This window comes from Oncorhynchus mykiss, chromosome 14 (genome assembly GCF_057628025.1).
Source record: "Oncorhynchus mykiss isolate SJ-2025 chromosome 14, ASM5762802v1, whole genome shotgun sequence".
Lineage (NCBI taxonomy): Eukaryota > Metazoa > Chordata > Actinopteri > Salmoniformes > Salmonidae > Oncorhynchus > Oncorhynchus mykiss.
Genome location: NC_143035.1, coordinates 34,877,666 through 34,890,450, shown reverse-complemented (window position 1 = coordinate 34,890,450; position 12,785 = coordinate 34,877,666). Strand labels below are relative to the sequence as shown.

General features: G+C 42.5%; 1 protein-coding gene across 2 annotated transcripts in view; it reads right to left on the bottom strand.

The window, feature by feature from the left end:
* The window catches only part of LOC110489176 (histone-lysine N-methyltransferase, H3 lysine-36 specific), a 47,835-nt gene that overhangs the window by 10,781 nt on the left and 24,269 nt on the right, over window positions 1-12,785 (bottom strand). For both annotated transcript variants that reach the window (XM_036943387.2, XM_036943386.2), the window contains exons 16-18: window positions 12,210-12,479; window positions 11,631-11,889; window positions 10,890-10,996 (exon numbers count right to left, since the gene is read on the bottom strand). In XM_036943387.2, coding sequence (XP_036799282.2) covers window positions 10,890-10,996; window positions 11,631-11,889; window positions 12,210-12,479 — 636 coding nt within the window. The remainder of the gene's footprint in view (window positions 1-10,889; window positions 10,997-11,630; window positions 11,890-12,209; window positions 12,480-12,785) is intronic.

Below are 12,785 nucleotides of genomic sequence, written 5' to 3'. Positions count from 1 at the left end.
ACTGCTATATTCACCAGTCTGCCTTTCGACTGCTATATTCCCCAGTCTACCTTTAGACTGCTATATTCCCCAGTCTACCTTTAGACTGCTATATTCCCCAGTCTACCTTTAGACTGCTATATTCACCAGTCTACCTTTAGACTGCTATATTCCCCAGTCTACCTTTAGACTGCTATATTCCCCAGTCTACCTTTAGACTGCTATATTCCCCAGTCTACCTTTAGACTGCTATATTCCCCAGTCTACCTTTAGACTGCTATATTCCCCAGTCTACCTTTAGACTGCTATATTCCCCAGTCTACCTTTAGACTGCTATATTCCCCAGTCTACCTTTAGACTGCTATATTCCCCAGTCTACCTTTAGACTGCTATATTCCCCAGTCTGCCTTTAGACTGCTATATTCACCAGTCTGCTATATTCACCAGTCTGCTATATTCCCCAGTCTACCTTTAGACTGCTATATTCCCCAGTCTACCTTTAGACTGCTATATTCCCCAGTCTACCTTTAGACTGCTATATTCCCCAGTCTACCTTTAGACTGCTATATTCCCCAGTCTACCTTTAGACTGCTATATTCCCCAGTCTACCTTTAGACTGCTATATTCCCCAGTCTGCCTTTAGACTGCTATATTCACCAGTCTGCTATATTCACCAGTCTGCTATATTCACCAGTCTACCTTTAGACTGCTATATTCCCCAGTCTACCTTTAGACTGCTATATTCACCAGTCTGCTATATTCACCAGTCTGCTATATTCCCCAGTCTACCTTTAGACTGCTATATTCCCCAGTCTGCTATATTCCCCAGTCTACCTTTAGATTGCTATATTCCCCAGTCTGCTATATTCACCAGTCTACCTTTAGACTGCTATATTCCCCAGTCTACCTTTAGACTGCTATATTCCCCAGTCTACCTTTAGACTGCTATATTCCCCAGTCTACCTTTAGACTGCTATATTCCCCAGTCTACCTTTAGACTGCTATATTCACCAGTCTGCTATATTCACCAGTCTGCCTTTAGACTGCTATATTCCCCAGTCTACCTTTAGACTGCTATATTCACCAGTCTGCTATATTCACCAGTCTGCTATATTCACCAGTCTGCCTTTAGACTGCTATATTCACCAGTCTGCTATATTCACCAGTCTGCTATATTCCCCAGTCTACCTTTAGACTGCTATATTCCCCAGTCTGCCTTTAGACTGCTATATTCCCCAGTCTACCTTTAGACTGCTATATTCACCAGTCTGCTATATTCACCAGTCTGCCTTTAGACTGCTATATTCACCAGTCTGCCTTTAGACTGCTATATTCACCAGTCTACCTTTAGACTGCTATATTACCCAGTCTACCTTTAGACTGCTATATTCCCCAGTCTACCTTTAGACTGCTATATTCCCCAGTCTACCTTTAGTCTGCTATATTCCCCAGTCTACCTTTAGACTGCTATATTCTCCAGTCTACCTTTAGACTGCTATATTCACCAGTCTACCTTTAGACGGCTATATTCCCCAGTCTGCCTTTAGTCTGCTATATTCCCCAGTCTACCTTTAGACTGCTATATTCACCAGTCTACCTTTAGACTGCTATATTCCCCAGTCTACCTTTAGACTGCTATATTCACCAGTCTGCTATATTCACCAGTCTGCCTTTAGACTGTTATATTCCCCAGTCTACCTTTAGACTGCTATATTCACCAGTCTGCCTTTAGACTGTTATATTCCCCAGTCTACCTTTAGACTGCTATATTCACCAGTCTACCTTTAGACTGCTATATTCCCCAGTCTGCCTTTAGACTGCTATTTTCACCAGTCTACCTTTAGTCTGCTATATTCCCCAGTCTACCATTAGACTGCTATATTCACCAGTCTACCTTTAGACTGCTATATTCACCAGTCTACCTTTAGTCTGCTATATTCCCCAGTCTACCATTAGACTGCTATTTTCACCAGTCTACCTTTAGTCTGCTATATTCCCCAGTCTACCATTAGACTGCTATATTCACCAGTCTACCTTTAGACTGCTATATTCCCCAGTCTACCTTTAGACTGCTATATTCACCAGTCTGCTATATTCACCAGTCTACCTTTAGACTGCTATATTCCCCAGTCTGCTATATTCCCCAGTCTACCTTTAGACTGCTATATTCACCAGTCTGCTATATTCCCCAGTCTGCTATATTCAGCAGTCTGCCTTTAGACTGCTATATTCCCCAGTCTACCTTTAGACTGCTATTTTCACCAGTCTACCTTTAGTCTGCTATATTCCCCAGTCTACCATTAGACTGCTATATTCACCAGTCTACCTTTAGACTGCTATATTCACCAGTCTACCTTTAGACTGCTATATTCACCAGTCTGCTATATTCACCAGTCTACCTTTAGACTGCTATATTCCCCAGTCTGCTATATTCCCCAGTCTGCCTTTCGACTGCTATATTCCCCAGTCTGCTATATTCCCCAGTCTACCTTTAGACTGCTATATTCCCCAGTCTGCTATATTCACCAGTCTACCTTTAGTCTGCTATATTCACCAGTCTACCTTTAGTCTGCTATATTCACCAGTCTACCTTTAGTCTGCTATATTCACCAGTCTACCTTTAGTCTGCTATATTCACCAGTCTACCTTTAGACTGCTATATTCACCAGTCTACCTTTAGACTGCTATATTCACCAGTCTGCCTTTAGACTGCTATATTCCCCAGTCTACCTTTAGACTGCTATATTCCCCAGTCTACCTTTAGACTGCTATATTCCCCAGTCTGCCTTTAGTCTGCTATATTCCCCAGTCTGCCTTTAGACTGCTATATTCCCCAGTCTACCTTTAGTCTGCTATATTCACCAGTCTGCCTTTAGACTGCTATATTCCCCAGTCTGCCTTTAGACTGCTATATTCCCCAGTCTACCTTTAGTCTGCTATATTCCCCAGTCTGCCTTTAGACTGCTATATTCCCCAGTCTACCTTTAGACTGCTATATTCCCCAGTCTGCCTTTAGACTGCTATATTCCCCAGTCTGCCTTTAGACTGCTATATTCCCCAGTCTACCTTTAGACTGCTATATTCCCCAGTCTACCTTTAGACTGCTATATTCACCAGTCTGCCTTTAGACTGCTATATTCACCAGTCTACCTTTAGACTGCTATATTCCCCAGTCTGCCTTTAGACTGCTATATTCCCCAGTCTACCTTTAGACTGCTATATTCACCAGTCTGCCTTTAGACTGCTATATTCCCCAGTCTACCTTTAGACTGCTATATTCCCCAATCTACCTTTAGACTGCTATATTCACCAGTCTACCTTTAGACTGCTATATTCACCAGTCTGCCTTTAGACTGCTATATTCCCCAGTCTGCCTTTAGACTGCTATATTCCCCAGTCTACCTTTAGACTGCTATATTCACCAGTCTACCTTTAGACTGCTATATTCACCAGTCTGCTATATTCACCAGTCTACCTTTAGACTGCTATATTCACCAGTCTGCCTTTAGACTGCTATATTCCCCAGTCTACCTTTAGACTGCTATATTCCCCAGTCTACCTTTAGACTGCTATATTCACCAGTCTACCTTTAGACTGCTATATTCACCAGTCTGCCTTTAGACTGCTATATTCACCAGTCTGCTATATTCCCCAGTCTACCTTTAGACTGCTATATTCCCCAGTCTACCTTTCGACTGCTATATTCCCCAGTCTACCTTTAGACTGCTATATTCCCCAGTCTACCTTTAGTCTGCTATATTCCCCAGTCTGCCTTTAGACTGCTATATTCCCCAGTCTGCCTTTAGACTGCTATATTCCCCAGTCTACCTTTAGACTGCTATATTCCCCAGTCTACCTTTAGACTGCTATATTCCCCAGTCTACCTTTAGACTGCTATATTCCCCAGTCTACCTTTAGACTGCTATATTCCCCAGTCTACCTTTAGACTGCTATATTCCCCAGTCTACCTTTAGACTGCTATATTCCCCAGTCTACCTTTAGACTGCTATATTCCCCAGTCTACCTTTAGACTGCTATATTCACCAGTCTACCTTTAGACTGCTATATTCCCCAATCTACCTTTAGACTGCTATATTCCCCAGTCTACCTTTAGACTGCTATATTCACCAGTCTACCTTTAGACTGCTATATTCACCAGTATGCTATATTCACCAGTCTACCTTTAGACTACTATATTCACCAGTCTGCTATATTCACCAGTCTACCTTTAGACTGCTATATTCCCCAGTCTGCCTTTAGACTGCTATATTCACCAGTCTACCTTTAGACTGCTATATTCCCCAGTCTACCTTTAGACTGCTATATTCACCAGTCTACCTTTAGACTGCTATATTCACCAGTCTACCTTTAGACTGCTATATTCACCAGTCTACCTTTAGACTGCTATATTCCCCAGTCTACCTTTAGACTGCTATATTCACCAGTCTGCCTTTAGACTGCTATATTCACCAGTCTACCTTTAGACTGCTATATTCCCCAGTCTGCCTTTAGACTGCTATATTCCCCAGTCTACCTTTAGACTGCTATATTCACCAGTCTGCCTTTAGACTGCTATATTCCCCAGTCTACCTTTAGACTGCTATATTCCCCAATCTACCTTTAGACTGCTATATTCACCAGTCTACCTTTAGACTGCTATATTCACCAGTCTGCCTTTAGACTGCTATATTCCCCAGTCTGCCTTTAGACTGCTATATTCCCCAGTCTACCTTTAGACTGCTATATTCACCAGTCTACCTTTAGACTGCTATATTCACCAGTCTGCTATATTCACCAGTCTACCTTTAGACTGCTATATTCACCAGTCTGCCTTTAGACTGCTATATTCCCCAGTCTACCTTTAGACTGCTATATTCCCCAGTCTACCTTTAGACTGCTATATTCACCAGTCTACCTTTAGACTGCTATATTCACCAGTCTGCCTTTAGACTGCTATATTCACCAGTCTGCTATATTCCCCAGTCTACCTTTAGACTGCTATATTCCCCAGTCTACCTTTCGACTGCTATATTCCCCAGTCTACCTTTAGACTGCTATATTCCCCAGTCTGCCTTTAGTCTGCTATATTCCCCAGTCTGCCTTTAGACTGCTATATTCCCCAGTCTGCCTTTAGACTGCTATATTCCCCAGTCTACCTTTAGACTGCTATATTCCCCAGTCTACCTTTAGACTGCTATATTCCCCAGTCTACCTTTAGACTGCTATATTCCCCAGTCTACCTTTAGACTGCTATATTCCCCAGTCTACCTTTAGACTGCTATATTCCCCAGTCTACCTTTAGACTGCTATATTCCCCAGTCTACCTTTAGACTGCTATATTCCCCAGTCTACCTTTAGACTGCTATATTCACCAGTCTACCTTTAGACTGCTATATTCCCCAATCTACCTTTAGACTGCTATATTCCCCAGTCTACCTTTAGACTGCTATATTCACCAGTCTACCTTTAGACTGCTATATTCACCAGTATGCTATATTCACCAGTCTACCTTTAGACTACTATATTCACCAGTCTGCTATATTCACCAGTCTACCTTTAGACTGCTATATTCCCCAGTCTGCCTTTAGACTGCTATATTCACCAGTCTACCTTTAGACTGCTATATTCCCCAGTCTACCTTTAGACTGCTATATTCACCAGTCTACGTTTAGACTGCTATATTCACCAGTCTGCTATATTCACCAGTCTACCTTTAGACTGCTATATTCACCAGTCTACCTTTAGACTGCTATATTCACCAGTCTACGTTTAGACTGCTATATTCACCAGTCTGCTATATTCACCAGTCTACCTTTAGACTGCTATATTCACCAGTCTACGTTTAGACTGCTATATTCACCAGTCTGCTAAATTCCCTAGTCTACCTTTAGACTGCTATATTCACCAGTCTGTTATATTCACCAGTCTGCTATATTCCCCAGTCTACCTTTAGACTGCTATATTCACCAGTCTGTTATATTCACCAGTCTGCTATATTCCCCAGTCTACCATTAGACTGCTATATTCCCCAGTCTACCTTTAGACTGCTATATTCACCAGTCTGCTATATTCACCAGTCTGCCTTTAGACTGCTATATTTCCCAGTCTACCTTTAGACTGCTATATTCCCCAGTCTGCTATTTTCACCAGTCTACCTTTAGACTGCTATATTCACCAGTCTGCTATATTCACCAGTCTACCTTTAGACTGCTATATTCACCAGTCTACGTTTAGACTGCTATATTCACCAGTCTGCTATATTCACCAGTCTACCTTTAGACTGCTATATTCACCAGTCTACGTTTAGACTGCTATATTCACCAGTCTGCTAAATTCCCTAGTCTACCTTTAGACTGCTATATTCACCAGTCTGTTATATTCACCAGTCTGCTATATTCCCCAGTCTACCTTTAGACTGCTATATTCACCAGTCTGTTATATTCACCAGTCTACTATATTCCCCAGTCTACCATTAGACTGCTATATTCCCCAGTCTACCTTTAGACTGCTATATTCACCAGTCTGCTATATTCACCAGTCTGCCTTTAGACTGCTATATTTCCCAGTCTACCTTTAGACTGCTATATTCCCCAGTCTGCTATTTTCACCAGTCTACCTTTAGACTGCTATATTCACCAGTCTGCTATATTCACCAGTCTACGTTTAGACTGCTATATTCACCAGTCTGCTATATTCCCCAGTCTACCTTTAGACTGCTATATTCACCAGTCTGTTATATTCACCAGTCTGCTATATTCCCCAGTCTACCTTTAGACTGCTATATTCACCAGTCTGTTATATTCACCAGTCTGCTATATTCCCCAGTCTACCTTTAGACTGCTATATTCACCAATCTGTTATATTCACCAGACTGCTATATTCCCCAGTCTACCTTTAGACTGCTATATTCCCCAGTCTACCTTTAGACTGCTATATTCCCCAGTCTGCTATATTCCCCAGTCTGCTATATTCCCCAGTCTGCTATATTCCCCAGTCTACCTTTAGACTGCTATATTCCCCAGTCTACCTTTAGACTGCTATATTCACCAATCTGTTATATTCACCAGACTGCTATATTCCCCAGTCTGCCTTTAGACTGCTATATTCCCCAGTCTACCTTTAGACTGCTATATTCCCCAGTCTACCTTTAGACTGCTATATTCACCAGTCTACCTTTAGACTGCTATATTCACCAGTCTACCTTTAGACTGCTATATTCACCAGTCTACCTTTAGACTGCTATATTCACCAGTCTACCTTTAGACTGCTATATTCCCCAGTCTACCTTTAGACTGCTAAATTCACCAGTCTACCTTTAGACTGCTATATTCCCCAGTCTACCTTTAGTCTGCTATATTCCCCAGTCTACCTTTAGACTGCTATATTCCCCAGTCTACCTTTAGACTGCTATATTCCCCAGTCTACCTTTAGACTGCTATATTCCCCAATCTACCTTTAGACTGCTATATTCACCAGTCTACCTTTAGACTGCTATATTCCCCAATCTACCTTTAGACTGCTATATTCCCCAGTCTGCTATATTCCCCAGTCTGCTATATTCCCCAGTCTACCTTTAGACTGCTATATTCCCCAGTCTACCTTTAGACTGCTATATTCCCCAGTCTGCCTTTAGACTGCTATATTCCCCAGTCTACCTTTAGACTGCTATATTCACCAGTCTGCTATATTCACCAGTCTGCTATATTCCCCAGTATACCTTTAGACTGCTATATTCCCCAGTCTACCTTTAGACTGCTATATTCCCCAGTCTACCTTTAGACTGCTATATTCACCAGTCTACCTTTAGACTGCTATATTCACCAGTCTACCTTTAGACTGCTATATTCACCAGTCTACCTTTAGACTGCTATATTCACCAGTCTACCTTTAGACTGCTATATTCACCAGTCTACCTTTAGACTGCTATATTCACCAGTCTACCTTTAGACTGCTAAATTCACCAGTCTACCTTTAGACTGCTAAATTCACCAGTCTACCTTTAGACTGCTATATTCCCCAGTCTACCTTTAGACTGCTATATTCCCCAGTCTACCTTTAGACTGCTATATTCCCCAGTCTACCTTTAGACTGCTATATTCCCCAATCTACCTTTAGACTGCTATATTCACCAGTCTACCTTTAGACTGCTATATTCACCAGTCTACCTTTAGACTGCTATATTCCCCAATCTACCTTTAGACTGCTATATTCACCAGTCTACCTTTAGACTGCTATATTCACCAGTCTACCTTTAGACTGCTATATTCACCAGTCTACCTTTAGACTGCTATATTCACCAGTCTACCTTTAGACTGCTATATTCCCCAGTCTACCTTTAGACTGCTATATTCCCCAGTCTACCTTTAGACTGCTATATTCCCCAATCTACCTTTAGACTGCTATATTCACCAGTCTACCTTTAGACTGCTATATTCACCAGTATGCTATATTCACCAGTCTACCTTTAGACTACTATATTCACCAGTCTGCTATATTCACCAGTCTACCTTTAGACTGCTATATTCACCAGTCTACCTTTAGACTGCTATATTCACCAGTCTACCTTTAGACGGCTATATTCCCCAGTCTGCCTTTAGACTGCTATATTCCCCAATCTACCTTTAGACTGCTATATTCACCAGTCTGCTATATTCACCAGTCTACCTTTAGACTGCTATATTCCCCAGTCTACCTTTAGTCTGCTATATTCACCAGTCTACCTTTAGACGGCTATATTCCCCAGTCTGCCTTTAGACTGCTATATTCCCCAGTCTACCTTTAGACTGCTATATTCCCCAGTCTACCTTTAGACTGCTATATTCCCCAATCTACCTTTAGACTGCTATATTCACCAGTCTGCTATATTCACCAGTCTACCTTTAGACTGCTATAGTCACCAGTCTACGTTTAGACTGCTATATTCACCAGTCTGCTAAATTCCCCAGTCTACCTTTAGACTGCTATATTCACCAGTCTGTTATATTCACCAGTCTGCTATATTCCCCAGTCTACCTTTAGACTGCTATATTCACCAGTCTGTTATATTCACCAGTCTGCTATATTCCCCAGTCTACCTTTAGACTGCTATATTCACCAGTCTGCTATATTCCCCAGTCTACCATTACACTGCTATATTCCCCAGTCTACCTTTAGACTGCTATATTCACCAGTCTGCCTTTAGACTGCTATATTCCCCAGTCTGCTATATTCACCAGTCTACCTTTAGACTGCTATATTCACCAGTCTGCTATATTCACCAGTCTGCTATATTCACCAGTCTACGTTTAGACTGCTATACTCACCAGTCTGCTATATTCCCCAGTCTACCTTTAGACTGCTATATTCACCAGTCTGTTATATTCACCAGTCTGCTATATTCCCCAGTCTACCTTTAGACTGCTATATTCACCAGTCTGTTATATTCACCAGTCTGCTATATTCCCCAGTCTACCTTTAGACTGCTATATTCACCAATCTGTTATATTCACCAGTCTGCTATATTCCCCAGTCTACCTTTAGACTGCTATATTCCCCAGTCTGCTATATTCCCCAGTCTACCTTTAGACTGCTATATTCCCCAGTCTGCTATATTCCCCAGTCTACCTTTAGACTGCTATATTCCCCAGTCTACCTTTAGACTGCTATATTCCCCAGTCTACCTTTAGACTGCTATATTCCCCAGTCTACCTTTAGTCTGCTATATTCCCCAGTCTACCTTTAGACTGCTATATTCACCAGTCTACCTTTAGACTGCTATATTCACCAGTCTGCCTTTAGACTGCTATATTCCCCAGTCTACCTTTAGACTGCTATATTCCCCAGTCTGCCTTTAGACTGCTATATTCCCCAGTCTACCTTTAGACTGCTATATTCACCAGTTTACCTTTAGACTGCTATATTCACCAGTCTACCTTTAGACTGCTATATTCCCCAGTCTGCTATATTCCCCAGTCTACCTTTAGACTGCTATATTCACCAGTCTACCTTTAGACTGCTATATTCCCCAGTCTACCTTTAGACTGCTATATTCCCCAGTCTGCCTTTAGACTGCTATATTCCCCAGTCTACCTTTAGACTGCTATATTCCCCAGTCTACCTTTAGACTGCTATATTCCCCAGTCTACCTTTAGACTGCTATATTCCCCAGTCTACCTTTAGACTGCTATATTCCCCAGTCTACCTTTAGACTGCTATATTCACCAGTCTACCTTTAGACTGCTATATTCACCAGTCTGCTATATTCCCCAGTCTACCTTTAGACTGCTATATTCCCCAGTCTACCTTTAGACTGCTATATTCACCAGTCTGCCTTTAGACTGCTATATTCACCAGTCTGCTATATTCCCCAGTCTACCTTTAGACTGCTATATTCACCAGTCTGCTATATTCCCCAGTCTACCTTTAGACTGCTATATTCACCAGTCTACCTTTAGACTGCTATATTCACCAGTCTGCCTTTAGACTGCTATATTCACCAGTCTGCTATATTCCCCAGTCTACCTTTAGACTGCTATATTCACCAGTCTACCTTTAGACTGCTATATTCACCAGTCTACCTTTAGACTGCTATATTCACCAGTCTGCTATATTCCCCAGTCTACCTTTAGACTGCTATATTCCCCAGTCTACCTTTAGACTGCTATATTCACCAGTCTACCTTTAGACTGCTATATTCACCAGTCTGCTATATTCCCCAGTCTACCTTTAGACTGCTATATTCCCCAGTCTACCTTTAGACTGCTATATTCCCCAGTCTACCTTTACTTTGTATAGTATAACTCATCTTCATCACATAGTAAACAACTAAAAGCACTTACTTTACATTCCTCTAGATAAGAGTGTCTAGTAGACAAGTACATTTTTTATGAAAACGTTTTGCATGTTGACATTCGTCAGTCTCAGAGCCTTACCTTCGGTCGAACCCCCAGGAACCCAGAGCAGTTGGACGCTCCACATTTACACACTGTCTTCCCGTTACCAAGACACTCCAGGTTGTAGTTGAAGGTCAGCTCCACACCTGCTCAGAAAAATAAAATAAAAATACACAGCCAAGTACTGTACAGGTAGATGTATTCTAATTAGGCCAACAGAGTTGATATCATAGTTCATAATTAAAGGAACAATTAGGTTTGTTTCTTTTGTCGTGTTTCTTCACAGTTACCTTCTGAATCTTTACAAATTACAAAGACACTTTTTGTCACTAGGCCTAGTGCCTGAAGTGGAGTGGAGTTGGTAACAGAAATGGAACCAGGCTCCAGGAGTTGGTAACAGAAATGGAACCAGGCTCCAGGAGTTGGTAACAGAAATGGAACCAGGCTCCAGGAGTTGGTAACAGAAATGGAACCAGGCTCCAGGAGTTGGTAACAGAAATGGAACCAGGCTCCAGGAGTTGGTAACAGAAATGGAACCAGGCTCCAGGAGTTAGTAACAGAAAGTGAACCAGGCTCCAGGAGATAGTAACAGAAATGGAACCAGGCTCCAGGAGTTGGTAACAGAAATGGAACCAGGCTCCAGGAGTTGGTAACAGAAATGGAACCAGGTTCCGGGAGATAGTAACAGAAATGGAACCAGGCTCCAGGAGTTGGTAACAGAAATGGAACCAGGCTCCAGTAGTTAGTAACAGAAGTAGGTTTGTTAGTACTTCCTCTGACCTTTGGGGATGTCCTCCAGGGCAAAGAGCCCCACCCTGGTGTCTCCGTTTACCGTCCACTTCTGGGTCTCACAGTTGGGCTGGCAGCAGTGATTCATGAACCTCGCCTGGTTCCCCTTGGGTCCAGCGTCTATGATCCGGTCCTTGTCCAGAGTGAGCATGTAGAAGTTACAGATGTCGTTCTCTTGAGCATGTTTGATCCTGGCTCTGCACTCCTCCTCGTCTATCACCTCCCCCACGTACTCATTCACAAATGCACCCTGAGAGAGAGAGGAGAGCAGAGACTCAGGTTATAATCCAGCTGATACACAACACCTTTTACATCACAGACACAGCGGCATGGAGGCTAAATATACTACTGTAAGTCCACCTCTTAAAACAGACACAAACAAAGAACAAATTGGGTGAAAAGGGACCTTGGAATTGATTTTAATTGAAAATACTTGATTTATCCCACCAGGGGCAATTATGTAGGCAGCAGTGCAGATCCGTAGCGGGGACAAGGAGGAATGGTTCTCTAACAAAAACAGAAACACAAGGGGAACTGTTTTGTGTTGTAGTTTGATGCTCTAGTCTGTACCTTCTTGATGTCGGAGACGCCCCGTAGACCCCAGCCTCGTGACAAGGTTCTGAAGATCTCCACCTGGGTGTACTGTCTCTTGGTGTAACTCTGGTTCAGACACCTCTCCCCTGCCAAACACACCTGAGGGTGGCACTCATACATCAACATGCGGTTGATACACTCTGAGTCCATGCCACACGGGTTCTCATCAGACGCCTTGCAGTTACAGCGCGGCACCTCCGATAGGTCCGCCGTGATGATCTGGACCTTGCCGATTGGTCGGTTCACCTGAGGGGAAGAATTAAGCGGATGCAAGTCAGACTTCTGCGTGAATTATGCATAGATCTCAAAGGGAGATTTTAGTGAAAATACTGAGGTACTATTCAATCGTCAAACATGAGAGAAGCTGTAGCAGGACAAGACAAATAGGGACCAAAGAGAGGGACAGACAGGGGATGTAAGACAGTACCTTGATGTGTCTGTAGGGAGGAGGTTTAAAGGGACAGTACCTTGATGTGTCTGTAGGGAGGAGGTTTAAAGAGACAGTACCTTGATGTGTCTGTAGGGAGGAGGTTTAAAGGGACAGTACCTTGA